General features: G+C 46.6%; 1 protein-coding gene across 2 annotated transcripts; it reads right to left on the bottom strand.

The window, feature by feature from the left end:
* Nucleotides 1-5,907: 5,907 nt before the first annotated feature.
* Nucleotides 5,908-20,878, bottom strand: CALCOCO1 (calcium binding and coiled-coil domain 1). 2 transcript variants are annotated; one of them, XM_016201375.2, is made up of 15 exons: nucleotides 20,813-20,878; nucleotides 18,391-18,570; nucleotides 17,977-18,079; nucleotides 17,070-17,260; nucleotides 15,289-15,447; nucleotides 14,741-14,889; nucleotides 12,827-12,917; nucleotides 10,939-11,094; nucleotides 10,480-10,734; nucleotides 9,893-10,018; nucleotides 9,349-9,444; nucleotides 8,895-9,003; nucleotides 8,464-8,663; nucleotides 7,960-8,066; nucleotides 5,908-6,961 (listed from the first exon to the last, which is right to left on the bottom strand). In XM_016201375.2, the coding sequence occupies exons 2-15, from the start codon at nucleotides 18,544-18,546 to the stop codon at nucleotides 6,784-6,786; spliced, it is 2,076 nt and encodes a 691-aa protein (XP_016056861.1). In that variant the 5' UTR covers nucleotides 18,547-18,570; nucleotides 20,813-20,878; the 3' UTR covers nucleotides 5,908-6,783. The 2 variants fall into 2 exon arrangements, with proteins under 2 accessions (XP_016056861.1, XP_016056862.1); XM_016201376.2 differs by lacking the exon at nucleotides 10,480-10,734.
* Between the last annotated feature and the right edge of the window lie 2,147 nt (nucleotides 20,879-23,025).

The raw sequence follows: 23,025 nt of genomic DNA, 5'->3' as shown, positions 1-23,025 counted from the left end.
AATGAAGGGCCAAGGAGCTGATGAGAAGCCTGGAGTGTCCAACCTCGTGGTTCACTCTTGGCCCATTATGACTGTCCCTCCTCTCAGTGTCTCTCCAACACTTATTGCTTCTCAACATCTTTCACTCCACCCTGTCCTGACCATCATTTTATTGTACCAATGTTCATGTTAGCACTTGTCCCAGACATCATCAGACCCCTAGGATCCTTTAGCTCCCTCTTCTTGGGAGGCCTAAGAATGAAGGAGGAGGCAAATCTCTTATGGGTCTGTGGCCAGTGGTTTTAAATAAATCATGGTTTGGAAAGTATATGGGAGGGACCCAGGTACCCTGCCTCACAGCAGAAAGAGAGGCCAGGTGTCTGCTCCCTGCTGGAAAGGGGTCCAGACATGGAGGCAGCTGTGGTTGCCTTCTGGGAGTGGCATCTCTCTGCTCTTTTCTGCATCTCCCCTCCCCTTTTGTAGCAACAGCTCCCCAGCATTTCCATGCCCCCATCTCCGCAGCCCCCTCCCCTCATCTCTTGGAGCCCAGTGATTGGCGGCTGCCTGCTGCAGGGCCGGCAGGGTTTATGGCTTTGCAGCAGCTGGGGAGAAAGCTAGGCCAGAGACAGAAAAATGGAAACCGACCAAGAAACGGAGAATGATGAAAGAGTAAAAGAAAGGGAGACAAAGACAGAGGCAGAAAGACCTCAAGAATAATAGATAACAAAAATCTAAATGATGAGAGGGACAGACTGAAGCATAGATGAACACTAAAAAAATTATACAGATTCTGATACAAGATGAAGAAAATGTGACAGGGAGGAAAGGGAGAGAAAAGCACAGACAGAAAACATTTGGATAAATCTTGCGAGTAGGGAATGTGCAGGGCCTTCCAGGGGGCAGGAATTGCTGGTAGTACACGGAGGGTGGGTAGACATCTAGGGACTCCTAGTTTTATAATACAGAAGAGAGAGGCTGGAGGATCTTACAGCTAATCCAATTCTCCCCACATTTGTGCTTCCATTCATCCATTCTAGCATTTTCCATGTTCACATCCTCCTGGAATTTTAAGGTTATTACAGAAATGTCCTCCTTCTGGATGAACCATGACCTAGTGTGGAAGGATCTTGTTCCATTTTCCATGAAATGAGTGGGAAAACCGAGGCCTGAGATTTGGGAGGGGGGATTTTAATATTAGAACTATCCTTTGTAGAACATAGGTTAACTTGTAAGGTTGTTGGCTGGCTGTCATGGCACCTCGTCGCATACCATGTTTACTGTATAGTTATTTCTCTATATATCCTTTATGCTAATACATCAGCTCCTTAACAGCAAGATCTGTGTCTACCCTTCTTTGTGGTTCCCTCAGTGCCGTGTTCTTGTTTATTGAGTGAACCAAAGATTGGCCCCTGGAGATGTTTAAGCAGATGTTGGATGACTACCAATGAGGGATGTAGTCCAGGGATTTCTGTATTGAATGAGAAGCTGGAAATATATCTCTAAACACCCTTTTGATTTTGAGGTTCTGGCCGTCTATATGCATAAACCTGTGTTTGCTCTGTTTCTTTCCCTAGTTCTCCAAATACGCAGGGGTAAGATGCAAAGGGGGAATCCCCAAATTATAAAGTACCTACTGTGTGCTAGGCTCTATGCAAGGCATTTTATACATTTGAACTCATATAATCATCACAATAACTTTTCCAGGTAGGAGTTATCCACATTTTTCAGATGAGGGCTTAGAGATATGAAGTGTTCTGCTCCAGGTCACATGGGTAAGAAGTATGACAAAGTAAATCTTAGAGACTAAAGCCTGTGTGGTTGCCACAACACCATGTTTATACCAATTTGGGAGATTTCCACAGTTTCAGAAATGCAAAGAAGGAGCTGAGGAATGGGGAAAACAGGGAGAAGACATGACTTCTAAATTTAGGGAGATGCTGGGGGAAAAATCCACTTTTTTGGAATTTCTTGTCATAGGTATGGTATTGGGGCCAAGGGGCGTAGGGGTGCATCTAGAATGCAGTCATGGAAATTCTAGGTATTTATATTCCTGCTAGAAGGGATGTTGAGAGTCTAGGTGAGTCCAGGGACTTCCAGGCTGTGGGAGTCCTAATCAGTGGCAGGGCTTAGGCTAGTGTTGTGCAGTAGAGATTTACCACAGATCACTTATATAATTTAAAAACTTATAGTAGCCACATTTAAAAAGTAAAAAGAACCAGGTGAAACTAACTTTAATAATATATTTATTTAACTCAATAGAAATATTATAATTTCAACATGCAATCAATATAAAATTATTTAAAATTTTTTTGGTACTAAGTCTTTGAAATCTATTATGCAGTTTGCACTTACAACATCTCAATTCATTCTAGCTACATTTCAAGTGTTTGGCTGTCACATGTAGCTGGTGGCTACTATAATGGACAGTGCAGGCTTACAGTGTGCTTCATCCCTGGCTAGTCAGAGACAGCAGGATCTCTGATGTTGGACCCAGACACCTTGGCTCCTGCCCTTGATGTTTCTTACACCTTAAATTAGAAGTCTTTGTTTTTATGTGAGCTTGGAAACATATCCCTAATCCCACAGGTCAGAATTGTGTTTGTGTGGCAGACTCTTGAAGTCCAGCTGCACAGTAACTTCCACCTGCAACACTCTCCTGTAAGCTCCTTGCTGAGCCACCAGGTACCTCCTGGCTGCTCATTCAGTAATTTCCAGGAGTCATCACCCCGGCCTCTCTGCCACACCAGCCGCTGCTAACCTCTCTCCTTGACTCCTCTCTTCCTGCACTGCTTCCTACCTCTCTGACTGACCCTCCGTCTTCTCTGTGGCTCTGCATTCTTCATACTTCCCCTCCATGTTGACGGCCTCCTGGGTGCTGCCCTTGGCCCTCTTATACTCTTACTCTACATGGGGGAGACCTAGGTAATGTTTTTTCACTCTCATCACCTTTACTTTCAAGGATCTTAAATCTTTCTCCAATTCCAAACTCTCTTGAGCTCTGGACTTAAAATATCGATTCAGCTGCCTACTGGATCTCTTTCTCCTTCAGAAGATCCCAGAGATATTGGGAATTTAACAAGACAAAATTGTATCAATCGTCTTTTCCCTCAATGTATTTCTCCATTTGTATTATTTATTTGGTGAATGGCATCACTGGTTATCTGGTTTGAAACCAGAAACCTGGGATCAACTTGACTCCTTTTGTTCACTTCCCATATCTAATTATCACCAAGTCCCATTAATCCTGCATCCTAAAGAGTTCTGCTTCTTTTCCTTTCGACACAGCTTAAGTTTGGTGCTCACCATTTTTTCCTGGGGTTTTACAGTGGATTCCTAACTGGTTTCTCTGGGCTTTCATGATCTGCCAATAGAGTGTAAGCTCCATGAGTGGAGGCATTCCTGTTTCCCAGTGCCTAGAAATACCTGGCACAGAGTGAGCACTCAAAGAATATTTGTTGAGTGAATATATATGAGCAAATGTCTGTTAGTCTATCCTTCCAGCCTCACTTTACACACCATGTATGATCTCACTCTGCAGCCCTACTTGAGTGTTTAGACTTCTGAGTTATGTCTTTGCACATTTTGTTCCTTCTGCCTGCACATGCTTAGCTTACAACTACTCATTCTTTAAGACTCAGCCCCCATATTGTCACCCATGGGAAGCTTTGTAACTTGTAAACATGATGTGGTGTGTTTTTACAGTGTTCTATGCTGTATCTCAGAAAATAACTGAAGGAAGTCAAGTAGGGCTTCATGGAGGAGGTGTCCTTTGAGCTGAGGGGAAAGCATGTGTTCAGAGGCATACAAAAGTAGTGCCTATTTCTGTGTGGTTCTGTAAAACTGGAGTCCAGGGTTCCTTGGGATAGGATAGGATAGGAAATGCAAAGTGGGACCAGATAGTGCAGACCCTGACTGGCACACTCAACAGTCTGCCCTTTCCATTCCTGTAACAGGCAGCCATTGAGGTTCTGTAAGAGGGGAGTAATGTTTGGATTCATTCATCTCCTACCAAATACTGACACCCGAGTTCCTGTTTGCTGCTTCTTGGTCTGACTTTTCCTCTCACACCAGGCTCTTAAGCCCATTCAGGTCCATCAGTTTCTGTATGGATGCTAGGAAGGGCGGGGGGAGGGGGGGAAGAGATTGTCCATTACAGAGGGAAATGAGTAGAAAGGCTGAGCTGCCAAAGACCACACAGTAAGTAGGAAAAAGAACCCAAATTGGAACCCAAGTCTTCCTGCCCTGCCCATGCAGTCAGCTAACCTTCCCTGAGCTTCCTGTGTCAGCATCCAGGTCCTGGATCCTGGGGTAGGCAAGATAAATGGCCGTAAACTCCCAGCCTGAAGGTGCAGATTGCACATCAGGAGACATACAAAGGGCACAGCAAGGAGCAGCTGCAGGCTCTAAACATCTGGGTGGAGGGGTCTGATGAGGTACTGGGGGCTTCATGGAGGAGGGGAGCATGGAACAGGTTTGGGAAGGTGAAGCAGAACTGGGCTGAGGAGAAAGGAAGGTGGTGAGAATGACCCATGCCAAGTTTTCGGTTTGGGCAAGAATGAAACCTATGCTGCAGTTTTCCTAAGTGATTTTTGTCTGGCAGCCTCTGTGTCAATGGACTTGTGCAGCTACCCATGTGGCTCCTGTGGGGTGTGTGCCTTGGCAGGGGCTATGGGGTAGGAACAAGGGCCCTGGGTTCCTGTTTCGGTCTTCCTCCTCTTTTTCTGGAAGCCAGGATATCTGGGTTCCAGATTCTTCCCTCTCCAACCTCCCGACATAAATCACAAGTGATTTCATTAAATGCACCTCCTGCTGGGGATGTTGGCTCATAATTCCTCTCTGATTAACCCCCACTACCCCAGCAAGTTTATAGGCCAAGAGTGGGAGGGGGCACAAGGGAGGAGAAAAGAAGGGATGGGGGGAATCCCAAGCGGGTGATGGATGCCTCTGTCAGCCCAGCTCGTATTTATTAATAGTCTTAATACGGGAAGCAATAAAGGAAGAGAGGGATTCTATTAATTAAATCATTGTTATAATTAACTTTCATTAAAGGAGGATCAATAAAGAGGAGTTGAGATGGAGAGAGGAGAGATCCATTATCTCTAATTTCCTTGGAAGGGATTCAGGGAACGAGATGGGGTTGCTAGGAGACAGCGATGTGAGGGAAGGAAGGATGTAAGATGTCATCCAGGTAGAGCTGAAGGGGGGGTGGATGGGAAGGTTTCAGGTGGATAGAGAGGGAATGGTGGGATGGCAGTGGCCCACCCAGGGGCCCTGAAAGGAATGAAGGGTGGTAAGTGAACTACTGGGATGGTGAACAAGGGGGCTGTAGGCATGGCTTGTACTGGGCACTCCTGAGTGTTGGTGAGCACCCAGGTCCTGAATAAATGCTTTATGATGCTATCTCTGTCTGGCCTGTGAAGCTGGTTAGAGTGGATGAATGTGTTTTCGTGACTGTGGAGTCAGAGTGTGTGCATGGGTGTGTGAGGATGGCAATAGAGGAGAGGGAGGCAGAGATGGGAAGAATATCAAATAGTCTTTAGAGGGATTTTTTATAAAGTGGATACTCAAAGGTATACACTCCTGACAGTAGTAATGCCTGTCCTTTGGCCCAAGGTACAGCGATGGCTGCTATAGAGGGTGAAGGTCTGAGTGGTGGAAACCTCACCTGCCTTCTAAGGCATGCACTTTGGCCCGATACCCTGGGTCCCACCAAACCCCGAGTAAGCCGACACCAACCCAGTTCGCTCCCTCCCCCACTGCAGTATTCCCCAAGCCAGACTCCACCTGAGACAAAGGTTCCTCCCTCCTCCTCTTCCCACTGGTGGCCAGCCCAGCAGGCATAATGGGATAATGAAGTCCCTTCCCTCCCTTACCCCTCACCAAGGTCTGAGAGCCAGGTGTCTGGACCTTCTTTGCTCTAGTCACACCTCATGATAAGAGCACATTTTATTAGAAGAGTTATACATACCATATAAATATATTTGTCCAAACTACAGGTGGGGGGAGGAGTACTGGAGGGGAAAGCTCTTATTGCTATGGGGGAACCTGGAGAAGGAGGAAGGCCTGGTAAGTGGGAGAACCTGGGACCGTTTGTTCCCCCATCCCTCACAGAAGGCACAATGCATTATTTCATTCCATGTGAGGACACTAGGGGTTGGAGGGAGGGAGTGCTAGGAGATAGAGTACAGAAAACCTCAAAAATACAAAAGAAACCTCCAAACTTAACATCTAATGGTATGGAAAAAGGCTGGGGTGGAGTGTGGAAGGCAATGTAGGGGGGCAGTAAAAGGAACCAATGAAGCTCAGAACTAGACCTGAAGAGGTCATAATGTCCATGCTGCTGCCTCAATGCAGGCCCCAGAGAAAACTCAGGGGAACAAACACAGACCTCAGATAAGAGGGTAGAGTGCCCCAGGGACTGGCATTGGGGCATCAGAGTGAGTGTGTGTGCGTGTGCGTGTGTGCAGTGGTGGTGGTGCGTGTGGTGGCTGGTGAGTGACAGAAGCAACCAGGGCTAGGAGGGGGAAGGCCTCCTCCATCTTGGTTCCTTCAAAACCGCTTTCAGGAGGTAAATTCAGCCACTGCTTCAGGAAGGACCCCTGCCTGGATAAAAGAGCTGGGTAGGAGAGGATGAGGTTGGAGAGCTTGGGATAAAAACGCACACGGGAGTGGTTCTTAGGGAACAGAATATCATGGAGCCCATTGTGTTGGAAAAGAGGCATGAGACCTAAATGTGTGTGTGTGTGTCTGAGTGTGCGTATGTGTTTAAATGTGTGTTTGCGCTTGTATAAGGGAGAGGTGAGATCACTCAAAGGTGAAGGGGGCCTGGGTGCTGAAGAAGAAGTGTCCATCCATGTGGTCCTCCATGGCATCCTTATCACTCTCAGCTGGAAAGCGCTCCTTACAAATAGGGAACTCCTTCCATGGCGGGGTGGCAGGGCCCCCAGTGCTGGCTTCTGACAAGGGGCCCACTGCAAAGCCACTAAAGAGAGACAGGGGAAAGGAGAGGGTCAGTGTGCTCTGTTGCCTTCTTGACTTGCAAACATCAGGGAGAGGGATCCATGCACCAGGGTTCTCAGATTCCCCTGTTCCTAATACAGCATCCTGGTAGTTCTCCCTCTTAACCTCTTCCACAGTATCTTTCTCCCCACAACACTGGAGGCCTTAGTTTCCTGGGGTTGTGCCCTCCTTCTTTAGTCCCTGCTGGTCCCCATAGTGCAGAGCCCATCCCCCAACCTCTTGCTCTCCTCGCTCCATCTCCGTCTGCTGCCTAATGAGGCTGAAAATGAGTCTGACATTGTCCTTCATTTTCCTGCGCCAGCCAAGAAGGATGACAGCATCACTCCCACCCTACCCTGAGCCCATCTCACATCCAGGCAAAGCTGGGGGACTAGGTGATAAAATCTCTCTTCCCTCTGCCTTCCCCTCTTGACCTGCAGAAGAAAGGGAAGGCAGAGGGGGCAATCTGATTCCTGAATCCCCCACCCCTGCGGCTTTACCACCCAAAGGGTCCTCCAGGGATGTCAGGAAAGAGAGACAGCATCTCAGCGGTGGTTGGATGGATGCTGGATCCCAGTCTCCTCTCTTTTGTTGTCCCTGGGGGACTTGGTCACCTACCTCCCTTCCTCCCCCAATGGAGCCTAGGTACCTACCTCGTGGCTGGGGAAGGGGTAGGGGCAGGTGAGAGGGGATGCAGGGCAATTTGGGCTCCACGGAAGATGGTGCTAGAACAACACAGAAGCCAGTTAAAGGCAGGGCCTCTGAGTGCACGTGTTGATATGCTCAGGGGAGGGATTACCGGAAGGCACCTGGGATTTAGAGTGGTGGGTAATTTTCTATGTCAACCACACCTACGTCTCCTTTTCTTGGCTGGGGCCAAGAAGAGAGAGGTTGGGGGATGGGCAAGGGGACTGTTCACCTGGATGCCTTTCCTGCTGGCATTCTCCCACCTCCCTCCTGTACTCCCCTTCTTGCACTCACCTGGCCATGTCGTAGAAGGCATTGCCCAGTTCAGGAAGCAGCAGGTTGGCCTCTTCACCCCCACTCTGCACAGCTGCCATCAGAACTGACTTCTCGTCTTCAGCCTCCTGGGCACCAAAGAGATAGGTTGGGTCTAGGATAGTGTTCCAAGACGGGGGAGTGGCACATTGGGACAAGTAAGGGAAGAACAGTCCAGGCCGGGACAGAGAACAGAGGGCTATAGTAAGAGTGGGGCAGGAAAGGTGTTTTAAAGGTGTTTAGCTGGTGGATAAAAAGAGAATGAGTGTGGGGAGTAAGGGCTAGCAGTAGTGAGGCTATTGGGTATGACTGGGTTTTGGGGTGGTGTCTATTGGGTGGCCTTGAAGAGAGGCTAGGCCTACCTCCTCTCCCCCAAGAAAAAATGAGTGCCCTTATGGCTAAGTCTTCCTGCTCTGGAGGCTGGGCCACTTGGGCTTGACCTACCCACTCCTCCCTGCCCCTGCTCCATCTTTTTTCACTGCTCACCGAGTCAGAGGTACTGTCCTCAGCTGGCCATGAGAAGTAGGGAGCAATGGGAGCTGGTTGGCTGATGACAACTAGGGGAGAAGCTTCTGGTGGCCCAGCAGGAGAGGAGCCTGGGTCTCCATGCTCACATAGGCCATAGGGCGGAAGCCTCATGTCTTCTGGGGATTCATCCTCTGAGTCTGTCAGAGCTGCTGGGCAGCCTGTAGGTAAGGGAGCAGGCAGAGAAAGGAGGATACATTGTTAGAGGGTTGGATCAGCTCTGACTCCTTTAGGTAAAGGATACAGCTAAATTAGACAGGGGCCAAAGGCTCCAAATGAAAAAGGCAAAACTTAGAAGGCAGGAGCAGCTCCCGGAGGGGTCACATGGAGCTTTCCCCAACAGGGCAAGGTGGAGAGGAGAAGAGGTGTGACGAGATCGGGGGAGTACAGACTCAGTCCTGCAGTGGCCTCCTCGTCCTCTGTGGCAGCGTCCTCATTCCACTTCTCATCTGCCACCTTCTCAAGGCGGGCCTCCAGTTTTCTCATGTACTCTAGCAGTTCCTGGTGTTGGGGAGAAAAGACGTGCAAGAGGCTGGAAAGATGCCAGCCTTGCTGACCTGCAGACCCTTATCCTGCATGCAAGATTAACTCTGAACTCCCAAGAATTGGACACCTTCACCGACTGTGGGCAGCTTAAGGTAGATCCTCCGCCCCACCCCAAGGGCTCTCCTTCACTGCCTACATCCCTCCCTCCCCCAGCAATCATTTTGTCCTGCCAAATCAGCTGATAATGGTCCCATTTTTACCCTCAGGGTCCTCTTAGAGATACCAGTTTCTAAGCCAAAAGGCACAAAGTTTCTAGCCCTCAATTCTGGTGACCAGGGGGCCTGAGTTAAGGGTGCTCACCTGCTTCTCCTCCTGCAACTGCTCCTTTTCCTTCTGGAGCACACGCAGGGCTGACCGCAGCTCTGTCAGCTCCCGCTTACTCTCTGACAACTGCACCTGAGGGAAAAGGGACACATGGAATAGGAGCCTAAAATGTACGTCAAAAGACCTGGGCTCTGGGACTGGGACACAACAATCTCGATCATGTTTCTTGTGCCTTCATTCCTCCCTTGCCCCAACATACACAGGGGAAACCCCAACACTTTTCCCATGAGCCCCTTTTCTTGGCCATAGGAGATTCAGTCTTTCCCTGGGTGTGGACCTGGGCTGCAGGGGCATAGCAGGGGCACTCCATAATTCTGTCATCACTACTGGGCCCAGAATATATGTCCTGAGAGCAGAAAGGGACACTGTATGTTTCAAACCAATGAGGGCTGGAAGGTGTGCAGATGAGATGCTGCCCAACATATAAGTGAGCACTTAAGTGGGCTGGCACTTAAGGTAGAGGGGCCACTGGCCTCAGGAGGCCACAGGACCAGGACTCAGGGGTGGCTGGGTGCCTCACCAGGCTAGAATCCTTTTCCCGGGCCAATTCGGTCTTGAGTACTTGATTCTGGGTCCTCTCCTCCTGAACTGCCTTTTCCAGACGAAGTATCTCTGCACTCAGCTTCAGGATCTTGTCCTTCTCTGCCTGGGAGATGGCCAGAAAGGAAAATGGGAGGTTAAAGGAAAGGGGACGCCACTGGCAATGGCACCATCCCTTACTGTGACCTTTCCTTTACTTAACTGAATCTTTTGGGAGCGATTTCCCCTCCTTGCCTTCCTCATTCCCTCTAACCCCCGAATGAGGGAAGGGACCTGAAAGCAAGGCACCTTGCTGACCAGTAATGGGCATTAGGGTAAGGGCCTGGTGTCCAGAATGGTAAATGTTTCTGAGTCAAGATGGTAACCAAGGATGGTGCTGCGGAGATTAGGGTTGGGACACTATTTAGGGATGGGTCACGCCTAGACAGTGAAGTGTTCCTCCCTCACAGCCTCCCCCGCCAAGTCTTCTGAGGTTCCCATTCCCCCCTTTTTCTTCTCCTAGGAGATCTGACCACATAGAGGTGGAGGCAGTGGTTGTGAGCCTGCCAGGTCCCCCCATCCCTCTACCTCCACACTCTGCAAAATTCCTGCCCGCTCCTTGTTCCACTGGCTTTTTTCCTCCTTCAAATGCAGACTGAGTTCAGCCAGCCTGCCATTGACTCCAGCCACTTCCAGGCGGCTGCGGTGTAGTTCGGCTATGGTGCGGTCCCTGGCTCCCGCTGCGCTGGCCAACTCCTCCCCGAGAAGGGTGGCTTTCTGCTGGCTTGAGGCTGCCAGCTCCTGGGCCCCTCGAAGCTGCTCCTTCAGGGGCTCCAGCTCAGCCTCAGAAGAAAGGAAGAATTGGAGATCAGGGCTCCCAGTGAGTCACTGTGAACCAGGAAGGTAGTAACTAGGCTAACTCCTCCCCACACTGCATTAGGATCCAGGATTGGGTTGTTTAGTTTTTAGTCATGTCTTTCCCCAGACTTTTCTACAATTAGCCCTTGGAACTTTCTTTACTTCTTGCTGCCTAGGGGCTTCACTCACCACCCGCTGCTGGGCCTGGCCTAAGGTGTCCTTCATCTGGGCCAACTTGTCTTTTAGTCGCTGGGTCTGAGCACCCTGCTCTTCCTGCCGGTCCTTGGCTTCCTGCAGCTCTAAATTTAAGCGACGATTCTCCTGTTGTGCCATCTGGAGCTCAGCCTGATGGAGGTGGAGAGCAGGTAAGGAAAGGGGTATACGTACTTGGGGTGGCCAGGGAGGTGAACCACTGTGATGAGAAGTCAAGGTTCTACTTTTCAGATTTAACACAAACTCAAGCATTCAGCTCTTGCCAGCCCTTCTTGGGTTCTCAGCTCAAAGTGACTCAATCCTGAACATCCAATCTCCAGCTCCCAGAGTGAGGTATCCAGCATCACAGCCAAGGGTCTTACATAACTAGGTATCCCACATCCCATTTCTGCTTTCCCACTTTTTCTTTTAAATTAAAACTAAGTCTAGATGTCCACTAGGTCCTGCAAACTCAGCATATTCTACTTCCCATTCTACCCTAGGTCTCTCCACTCTTATTTCTGTCCATGGTTGAAACTAATTCCCAAGTCATGTAAGCTGGATACCTTGGTGCCATGCTTGGCTCGGTCCTCTTCCTAGCAGCCCACAGAAAAGCCTATTGTTTCTCCATCCTGCTCACAGGCATTTTCTCTTTTCTACTATTGCCACAACCATGTTAGCTCTGGCTCTGGCCATTTCTTGCTTGGAGTACTGAGAAACCTCACAACTAGCTCATTTTCCACAAGGCAATCAGATTAATCTTCTTTGAGTACATGTCACCTACTTAAAAATCATCAATGGCTCTCACTGCTTACAGAATAAAGATTAAACTCAAGATCACCTACAATCTGACCAGGGTTTATCTCGAACTCTTCACCCACATATTCAATTGCCCTGAGTGTTCTGGACTCTAATGTTTTCCTCTGCTTTGCTTATGTTTTCCTCTGTTCCTAGAATGGCCTCCCTTCATCTCTGTCTACTCAAATTCTACCTATTTTTCGCTGCTGAGCCAATGGTTTTCAATCTTCCACAGAAACCTAGGGTTCTGAGGAAGCCATTTAGAGGTTCTACAAATATTTTATTTAAACTTCAAATATTTAAAAATATTAAAAATTACGTGAAAAAAATGCACAAACTTACAAGTTAACACACTGAAGATCACCAACCCACTGATATGTGCTTCCAGGTTAATTCATTTTGTGCAAACCTCAGAATAAAGTTTCTACTGTATTTTCTATTAAAGTGAGGAGCAGAATGAGACTGCAAAGTGGACAGTTTAAAAACTGTTATCAATTTACACCTACTTGTGTGTGACTCAAGGTGTTCTCAATATTGTACAAATATAACAAAATACAGAAATACATTAGCTGCCAAGGCTGACAGAACAGTCATCCATAACCTCCAATTTCAAAGTTTGGTATTGATCAAAATTACCTAATTGCTTTCATTACCTTATACATAAATGTTTTACATTTGATTTTATAAAAATAAGTTTATAGTAATGAAATATTGCTTTTATCTATTCAGTGAGGTTCCACTTAAGATGTAAAACTTCATTGGAGGGTAGGACAGAAAGGGTTCTGCTGCTCAAAAAGTTTAGAAATACTAAGCTAGTTTTGCCCCCTTTTAAAAGTCCTTTCTAATGTCCCCAACAAGATGTGCTCCCACTCACCTCTGTGGAACATCATAATACTTTATTATACTTCTCTGTTAATCCTTATTATATACCCCTTGACTAATCTTGATTTATGTATATGACTATGTTCCCTAGGAGAGTGTACACAATGTTTCTTTACATTTTTATCCCCTTTGGTGGCCTACTCAGAAGGGACTCAATACACACTGGCTGAACAACTGAGAAAGGAAACCAATCCTGAGCCCTTACCTCGCTTTGCTCCTTGTCTGCTTGTACTTCCTTTAGTTGCCCAAGGAGCTTCTCTTGTTCCCGAGTCAGGGCCTTCACTGTGTCTCTAACCCTGTGAGTGGGGGCACGGAATGTCAGAAAACCAACTGGTCACCAGAGAAGGAATGAAGGACTCGAACTTTTGTCTTGAGCCCTTCTACTGGTGCTCCTCTGGGCTCAGACCTCCACTTCTCTCTGGGATGCTCAAATTCCCAAACCGAGTTCTAAGCCCTAAGTACCGAAGACTCCTGATGCTAGAGCACAACCTATAAATAAACAGTTTTTCTTTTCTCTTGTTCTGTTGATGGCTCCCTGCCTGTTTTCACTTAGTCAAGAGACCAGAATCCAGTCTTCTCTCTAGACAAGGGACAGTCATTGTTGATTATAAACTTTTGGTATAGGTTAGAAGTTGGCAGACTTTTTCGGCAGATGGCCTAATAGTAAATATTTTCAGTTTTGTGGCCATGTGGTTTCCATGGCAAACACTAAATTCTGTCACTGTAGTGAGGAATCAGCCATAGATAATAAGTAAATGAGGGAGCAAGGCTGTTCCAATAAAACTTTGTTTATGAACACTGAAAAATTTTAAAAATGTATTTATTTATTTGTTTGAGGGGGAGGGGGGAGGGAGAGAAAGAGAGAGAAACATCAATTTGTTGTTCCACTTATTTATGCATCCACTGATTGATTCTTGTATGTGCCCTGACTGGGGATCAAACCTACAACCTTGGCATATCGGGACAACGCTCTCATCAACTGAGGTACCCAGCCAGGGCACGGGCACTGAAATTTTAATTTCATGTATTTTTCACATGTGAAAAATATTTCAACCATTAAAAGCTATCAAAACCATTTTTACCTTGTGGGCTATACAATAACAAGTGACAGGTAAGATTTGGCACATGGGCCATAGTTTGCTGACCCCTGGTCTAGACAGTCCCTAATCTTTTCCAGATGCTCAGTCTGATCCCTGCTTTTCTATTCCATGATTTAGAACCTAGACATTTAGTATCTCCCTAGGGCAAGACTCACATATCCTGGACTGAAGAAGCCTCAGGGAGTAACTCGCTTTTTACTCTGGGTCTTGAACAGAATGCCTCTTTCCTTTAAAGAGTTTTTAAAAAATGTCAAATCTACCAGTACTGAATGAAAGAAACTTAATTATGTCATTTCATGGAAGAAAGAGCTAGAGTATTTCTCTTGGTGAAATTTGAAGAATAGGCAGGGAAGGTGGCTGGTATTTGTGTTATTTGGTAGAAATAATAGTTGTCTGGTAGAAGAAAGAAACTTATTCTATGTGGCTCCAGAAGTCTAAACCAGGACCAAAGGGTGAAAGTTAAAGAATGATAGAGCTTGGATCAACACAAGAGATACAAAAATGACAGCTGTCTGATAGTGAAAGAGGCAGCGATCTTCCTTCATATACCCTCTTAAGTATCTTACATTCCTCCCAATGCTAAAAATCTAAGATTTATTCCTTTCCTGGGGAGAGATTCCATAACATTCATGGATCACCAGTTCTATCATTTCCTACCAGTAAGAACAAAGTTTAATCTTATTCTTTGCTGTGGTAAAATCTGAAATCCACCCTCTCTTATCTTGTGTTGACTGTTCAATCCATTCTTTCTTTTCAAACCCTCTACTCCTTGCTCCTGCTTAGTCTTTGCTACACAATAAATAGTAACTATGATTACTTCTGAAAGTGAGGAATACAGAATGAGTTAGGAAAAATGGAAGAGAGCAAGATATCCTCAATAACTGAAATACCCTAAGTGAGGTCGAGAAAGGAAAGAGAAACAAACCACCTGAGACAGAGAGCAGGTTTGCCTGCCTGAAACAGGAAGCTGGAGTTCCAGGGTCACAGGAAATGTAATGGGGTACAGGAGGTCCCCTCACCTGTCTAGCTCCACCTCCTTTGTCAGAACTTTTTCACTGATGGTCTGGATGTCATCTTCCAGTTCCAGGATGTGTGCCACATGGTCTCCCTGTTGCCGGCTCAAGATGTCCCTCTCTTCTGTGAGTTCCCCATGGGACCGGGAAAGCCCCTAGAATTAAGGTTCCCCCAGAAGAAGAGAAAAGTTGAGACTTATCTTAAAGAGGGGAGCAAAGGTTTAGGAGGAGCATACTAGAGTTTGTTCCCACCCCTACCCAGTAACCTTCCTTGAAAAAGACACTGGAAGGGAAAATTCCCTTACCAGTGAATACAGCCACCGCCACCCTATCTCAGCACTCCTGTGTTCTGAGAACTGAGTCTTTCACAAATCTGGGACATGTCTCCTGTCATAAGTTCAATCCCACTTGTAACACCTTAAGTCTATTATTCTTTGATGCCAGAACCATCTTAAAAGCCCACTAACATCTCCCCTTTACCCTCTTCACTGGGTTCAGATTTTGGCTCTTGGGTGAACAGCTGGGCCCCATCCCGTCCTCCTCCCCAGTCTCACCTTGTACTGCTCTTTCAGCTCTGAGTGCTCCTGCCTGGCAGTTGCCAGAGCCTTTTCGAGCTCCTGTACTCGGGTGCGCAGCTCCGTGACCTGCCCCTCCAGCTGCAGCTTCAGCTGCATCAGGTCATTCCTCTCCTGCTGGCTCTCGTCCAGCTGGTTCTATGGGGACAGGGTGGGAAGAGGATGTGCTTGTGCAGCACCCATTCCCAGGTCCCCCCATCGCTCTGCAGATGCTTTTCAGGGCTGGGAAGCTACATCAGCACAGGATCCAAAGAGGTGAGCTGGTGTGCTACTGGGGCCTGCCCATCACCCACCAGGCATTCCAGCTCCCCGTACTCTTAACTGCCCACTCCTATTTTTTTAAAAAATATGTTTTTATTGATTTTAGAGAGAAGGAAAGAGAAAGAAACATCAATCGTTTGTCTCCCGTACGTGCCCTGCAACCTGGGCATGTGTCCTGACCAAGAATTGAACCGGCAACCTTTCGGTGCACAGGATGACGATCAACCAACTGAGCCACACCAGCCAGGGCCCCACTCCTCTTTTACTTCTTCCCACCCAAAGGCTGGCCCCTCCTTGGCTTAAGAACTGCAGGAATGCCTCACCTGGTAGAAATCTTTCTCAATCCACACAGGCAAAAGAGATGGCTCCCCTAATTTTAACCTATTGGTTCTGGAGTCAAACACTGGATTTAAATCTCCAACGCGATTTTAAGAGCTATGGAACTCTGAACAAGTGACTTAACTTCTCTGAGTCTCTGTGTCCTCATCTGTGAAGTGATCCCTTAGCCTGGGTTGATGTAAGATAATTGTAATGAGAATCATGAATGTAAAAACAGAACATGGTGTAGGAGCTTACACATCTCTGACTAATGTAGGATATAAACATCTTCTTCCTGTTCTTGTGTTGAGTCCATGTGTTTAGAGGGTTCTAAAGGCTGGAGTTTGTCTAAATCAGAGACAAGCTACTCATCCTCTTCTTCTGATCTTCCTCAGGCCTGTCCTCTTGTCTGGGGAGTGTACTTCCTCCCCACCTAGCCCTGGTCCTCACCTTTCTTCAGAAGGTCTTCCTTGCCCTAATTTTTCTCTATATGGTCCAAAAGAAAAATAATACAAGCCACATATATAATTTTAAGTTTTCTAGCAGACATTTAAAAAAAGTACTAATAAGAAACAGGTGAAATTAATTTTAATATTATTTTATCTAACTCAGTCTATCCAAAATATTATTTCAACATGTAATCAATATACACAATTATGGAGATTTTTACACTTTTTTTTAATACTAGGTCTTCAAAATCCAGTATTTTACCCACGCAGTACATCTCAATTTGGACCAGTCACATTTCAAATGCTCAAGAGCCACATGTGGGTATCGCAAGGCACAGGTCTGGGGCCCTACCTATCTGTTCTCATCACCTGTCCTGAAAGTGGGTTTCATTCTCCTCTTCCTCTGGTTGTTCCTTACCTGGGGTGGCCTCCCTCTACCCTTTGCATCTTCTTCTAGGGCCTAGGGCGGGACATAGCACTTGAAGAAGGAACGCTCAAAAAGCTCTTATGGAATCTTGAGTGACGTTGGCTCTTGGGTGGTTTGCTTTCCTGCCCTACATGTTCATGTTGTCTGTGTCAGATTGAGACTTTCTTGAAGGCAAGACTTTGTATAACTCCCAGTGAGGTCTCTACTTGAAGCTATAGCTGAAGGGAGGGTGCAGTGGGAAGGGGTCCCTTGCAATGCTGTCTTCCCACCCCTGTGCCCAGCAGCAGCTCTGCTGCTGTTCTCACCTGCAGCACAGTTGCCTTGGGGACAACCAGCAGGATGTCAGAGCCTCCATCAGTCTCCTCAAGAGTCACCAGTTCATCCATGGGCCTTGGCTCTCGGAACTGGAAAGGGGGGCTCTGCCCACACACCCGGCCCTGGCGGTTCACATATCGGAACTGGTAGAGCTGGGCTCCCGGTTTGGGCAGGTAGCTGGCTGTGGGGAAAAGAATGGTGTATTTTATTATCTCCACTGTCTTTGGTTCTGGCCCCTTGCTGCCTGTTCCATATTCAGTTTTCTCGCCTCTTCACCATAGGCTATTTCTGTTCCCTGGGATACTCTTCTCTCTCCTTTCTGCCTAGTCCTTTCTTTCCTCTTTTTCCCAAATCTACCCTCAATAATAATAATAATAATAATAATAATAATAATAATAATAATAATGCTAGTTACTATTTATTGAGTGCCCACCACGTACCAGGCACAGTGCTAACAGTTTTCTGTATATCGTTTAAAATCTTTTATTGTCCCTGTAAAGCAGGCATCCCCTTTTAATGTTAAGATAACAGAAACAGAGAGGTTAAGTAATTTGCCCAGTGTCAAAAAGCTTATTAGAGCTGAGATTTGAACCCAGGTCTTTTAGAATCTAATGACCACCTTCTTCTCAATTTATGACACCACCTTTCCCTCTTCTCTACCCCCTAGTTCCTCCTCCTTTCAGTAGGATTAATTGCACTGTCCAGTTCCCTCCATTTCTAAGTCCTTGATTCTGTGATAACCCCACGTCTGCTGAATCTGTTGGACATTATTTTATTGATTTGCATGTATTTTTCCTTGTTCTCTGCGCCTAAATTTTATGTTTCTGAGTCTACTTCCTTTTTCCAAACATCTATCCCCTTGATTCCTCCCTCTTGGTTCTCTATCTTCCCTTGTACCTTGGAACTGGACACTGGCATGGATGGGGGAACCATCAGTTGCACTTTCAGGCACTGAAGACCATACAAATGTGTGGTAATCCCGAACACAGGCAGCCTCCACCTGTGAAAGTCCAAGGTAAGAGAGGATTATGGTGAAGGACTACCAGCTATAGATTGTAGAAAGGGTTGAGGGATTGAATGGGGGGATAGGATGGTGTTATAGTGGCAAGGATGATGAAAGACAGGGAAAGTGGGGGGACACTAATGTATCAAAAGAGAGCAAGGCTAAGATGGGGAGAAGATGAGCTTTGTTTATGTAGATGGACTCTGTCATCTGTGACATCTTTTTCACTTCTTCTCTATCAACTTGTTGAGGATCTAAGAACCCAGTCAACCAACATAAACCTGAGCCAAAAGGGGTTCCAGGTATACCTTGAAGATACCAATCCAGTCGCTGGCACTGGGCACGGTGCCTGGGGGAAGGGTGTAGTGACATTCCACCTTGGTGTTGGGGATGTAGGTCCGGGCCACATTCAGAAAGCTGACTCCACCCCGAGATGGTGCCCGGCTTAGTGATGATTCTTCCATCTTCCCTTGAGATAATGTGCTCTCCTATGAAATAAAGGGTTAATATCCTAAAGTCTCTCCACTCCATTTTCCCCCTGTTGACTCCATCCACCCCTATCCACAGCACCTACCACCATACCTGGAGATGAAGTCATATTTAGCATACAGTCCCTGAAGGTTATAGGACCCTTTTAGAAATGTCACTCTTAGTTTGCAGGATGTAAGTATGACCTTCCATGTCAGTCCTGGTCCTGTTTCACACAACACTCACTCTAAGTCATACACTGTTCCTAGAGTTAAGACCTCTTTAATTTCTGCTCCCTTTTCACTGCCCCACTGATCAAGTCTTAGTATCCAGGCTCTGCCCTCCTCAGTCCCTTTTATATCTCTTAACATCTTTGAGGATTCCACATTCTTCAGCCTCCATTTTCACATCCTATCCCCCACATCTTCTGGCTCCTGAATTAAAAATCCAACTGAGGTGTGGGGCCCCCTCATTCTGAGCAGGTCTCCTTGTACACTCCTGAGCTTGCTGACCCAACTGTACACAGGAATGACCATGACACCTGGAAACAGCAACTAATCTCTGAAAGTAATAATTCCATCTTCAGAGCTAAAATATGGCTTGGTGGTGGTGGTGGTGTGTGCAATAGCCCAATCCTCAGGCCCCTGAGCTCTCATTCTCTCCCCTTCTCTGAGCTGTCTAACCCCATGAATTAAAAACAAACCACCAAACAAAACAGCTTCCACTCTCATCTAAGAGACAAAAGGAAAGGGAGGATATAAGGAAAGACAGGTTCTGTCCTCAACTTCATTATTCCAGGAAGTCAAGAATTCTGGAGGCGGCTGCTACAAGGGTGGAGTGAAATACTCAGCAGGAACGTGGTGGTGTGGGGAGATGGAATGTGGGGGCCTGGAGCCAGGAAAGCCCCACCCCTGGGCAGGGGACAGACTGGAAGGTGGGAAGTAAGGAGCCCTGAGAAAGGGAAATGTATTAATGTTGAGAGAAGGAAGAGATAGTTAAAAAAAAACTTAACATTCTTCTCTTCAGTTCTTGCCTGAAGCAGGACTAGAAACCTACAGGTTTGACTATATGTAACCCAGTTCCATTATTTCCCTCCCCATTTTCTCTCTGCTCCCCTTAGCCTCAATTCTAAGTGCTGAATTCCTCCAGTCCTCCATCTGCTTGGATTGGTAGTTGGAGACACGCTATAGGAAGAAATTGAGAGGAAGAGGTGTTCCAAGTTAGGTGGGGAGAGTTAACTGGAAAATATGGGGGTGGGGTGAGGAAAGAGAACAATATCAATCAAGAAAACTCCTCAGCCCAGGGCTGTGAGATGGCTCTCCGCATCTCTCCTCTCTAGCCCGCTAGTCTACATCCTGTGTCAGCCACAGCTGACTGCCTCCAATCAGCTATAGCCACGCGTCATGTGCAGGTCCCCAAACATCACAAACCCACACTTTAAGGTGGGTAGGCACTTTAAAAGAAGGCAGATGCTCAGTAGAGAAGGAAAGGTGGGTCAGCTCTACAAAAAGGAGTAACTTTTACTTCCAAAATAGAGAATGAATTGAGGAAAAAAACCCGTTTCTTTGGATTTTCATCTCTCTTAAAAATCCCTAGTTAAAACTAGTCCATGTTTTCTCCAAATACAATTCTCTTGTTTTCTAAGGGGGCATAAATTATCTAAGCCTGGGGAATCCAAAATACTTGCCACAAATAAAATCCTTAAGAGTTAGAAACATTCCCCAGGCCTGAAAGAGAGCTCTGGGCACCTAAGGTGTATGTGTGTAGCCAAACTGAGGTGTTCGCATGGTGGGATACCATCATCCCACCATCATCCAATTCTACAGGGCTCTAGAGTCCCTTGACATTCTACACCTTGGAAAGTTCCCCCCCCCTCCCCCAGCGAGACAACGTAGCAAAGGCGTTTGGATTGGCGAGGGGTGTGGGGGTGGTAAGGGGAAAGGAAAGGTTTGAGGGCCAAGTCTTGCATGGGGGAGAATGAGCAAATAGTTCAGCCTCTCCCCAACCCTCTTAAGCGTATCAAGCTTTTTAGAGAACGGCAGAGAGGAGGATTAGAACAGTGAGAACGGCACCGCTTTGATCCGGGCCCCTTGAGACCAAGAACTCCCAAAACAGTGAGGGTGGCTTCCCCACTACGAAAAGTGTTAAAACCCAAACGTTCCTGCATCCTCTTTCTGCAGTCCCCTTAGCTCATCCTTTCACAGACTGGAAAGTGGAGTGACTCCCCATAAGATCGCCCCCAAATTAGGCCAAGTTTCTTACCCCACAAACGGATCAGCTGTTCCCTCACCTTTCACCAACAACAAAAACAGCACTCCGACTCCGAGAGGGGAGGGAGACGAGTGGGCGCGAAGACTTCTGGGGTTTGTGGTTCCTCCATGGCCTTTTGCTGGCGAGAGGAGTTGGATCTGGGACTACATATCCCAGGAGGCTATTGCCCAACGGGGGCGGAGTAGAGGGCAGTTGTGGCTGCGGCCTTACCATTGCATTCTGGGAGGCGTAGTTCTCACTTCCGTGACAGCAAACGAGGGTGTAGCCATCAAAGGACTTCATGGCCCATGATTCCTTAGGAGGGGGCAGGCCGTATTAGTGGTGACTGCTGGTTTGTAACGTATGTAGTTGGGGGGTGGGGAGGAGCTTCGGCTGTAACGCCTGCTGTGTGTTAGTTTACAGTGGGCCGAAAGAGTTCAGATGCCCTCTCTAGTTTACTTTTAACAACCTGTGAGATATGTAGTATTGTTTTCCACACTTTAAGAGGAAGAAACTAAAGTTCAAAACGGTTAAGGAACCGGTCTAAAATATCAAAGTTATGAAATGGTAGAACACCAGGACTGCGTAGCTCTAAGTGCAGTGCTCTTGCCACGACTTCACAGCTACCTGCCATTTAAGGGCTGGGAAACTAATAGCTGCGCTGGCAGTTTCTTCTTTGTTTCAACCTCAGGGACAGCCCCTGTAAAAACTACGTGTTGTGCACCGCTATTTTTTTACAACTTGAAGGTTCCAATACTCCCACTTCTCCACTGGGCTCCCCTAGAGGGACCTCTAGGTTTAGGAGGGGGGTCCATTGCCTGAAGGGGTGGGAGGGAGGAGGTGAAGTAGAAGAATGAAATTGGAAGAGGAACCTGGCATAATTCAGGACCGGATCACAACTCACAAACAAGCCACTCACAGGGGCCAGTTTGCCAAAGCCTTTTAACTGGCTTAAATTAATTAGGATAACAATACATGTTGCTCCAGTTTTTATGTAGGAGAGGTGAAAGATTCGCACTCCTCCCACAGCCCAGGTTATGTCAAAGACTTGGGCATCCTGTCCTACCCATCCGGTACCCTCCAAGTAGTCTGAGGCATTGTAAATGATCTCTCTCCCCATCTCCTGGCCTCCCAGTCTCCGTATTAGGGAATTACAGTCTAAGGATTGATTTGCTCTTTCTGGGTCCCTGCTTTTTCCAAGTTTTTTGGTAGTATTTTGTTTTTTTGTTTTTATGACTGAATAGGGTGTCTGGTGCCTGCCCTTGCGTGCCTTTCATCTGAAGATCTCCAAGCACTTAACTATAAGTCACTGGGCTTCACAAACACGAAGAAGACACAATCTGTGTAATTAGTCAAGATTTATGAGTTACAAGCTACTGGATGAGTTCAAGGTCCTGGAGTAAGTTACTAGTGAGGCCAAAACCAAACCAAACCAAAACAAAAGACCTGCAAAAATAAATAAATAAATAAATAATAAAAAGAGTGAGGCTTATTCATAGACCAATGTCCCAAGTGTTCTTTGTTTATGTCTTATACCCAGAATAAATGCTTGGAAGAAAACTCAGTTTCAATCTCAGCTGGAGCTAAAAATAATAACAACTTCCATTTATTGGGTGCTTACAATGTGTTTATGCTAAAAGGTTTTCTGATTAATACAATAATAGCCTTATATAATAGCCACCTCCCCCCCCCCCATATTACATATAATGAAGACTGAGGCACAGATAATTAAGTGATTTACCTAGGGTCATCCAACTAGTAAGTGGTAGAATCAGGATTCAAGCACAAGTAGTCAGTACACCATAGTAGTCAGTAGTAGGTACACAATACTCCCACCCCAGAAATCCTGGTAATACTAAATTCCATTGTTCTAAGGAACCAAACTGTGTTGTTAATTAACCAAGGAACAAATGTTCACTGAGTATTTATGTGCAAGGAATAAGGTGATGTGAAACAGATTCATTTGACAAATATGTATCAGGTACTATGCTAGGTATTCATTAAATATTGTTGAAAGAATGAATAGATATTTGAAGGATAGATTGGATTTGGATAGTTTGGCAGGACAAGGTCTAGGAAGCTTATTCCAGGCTGAAGCAGAGATTCAGAGGTGGGAATGTGTAATGTTTACTGGAGTCTAGGAGGTCACTTAAGAACAGCACATCAGCCGGCTGGTGTGGTTAAGTGGTTGAGCATTGACCTATGATCCAGGAGATCACAGTTGG

Source organism: Miniopterus natalensis, chromosome 2, assembly GCF_054644295.1.
Source record: "Miniopterus natalensis isolate mMinNat1 chromosome 2, mMinNat1.hap1, whole genome shotgun sequence".
In the NCBI taxonomy this organism is placed as follows: domain Eukaryota; kingdom Metazoa; phylum Chordata; class Mammalia; order Chiroptera; family Miniopteridae; genus Miniopterus; species Miniopterus natalensis.
This window is presented reverse-complemented; position numbering and strand designations above follow the sequence as displayed.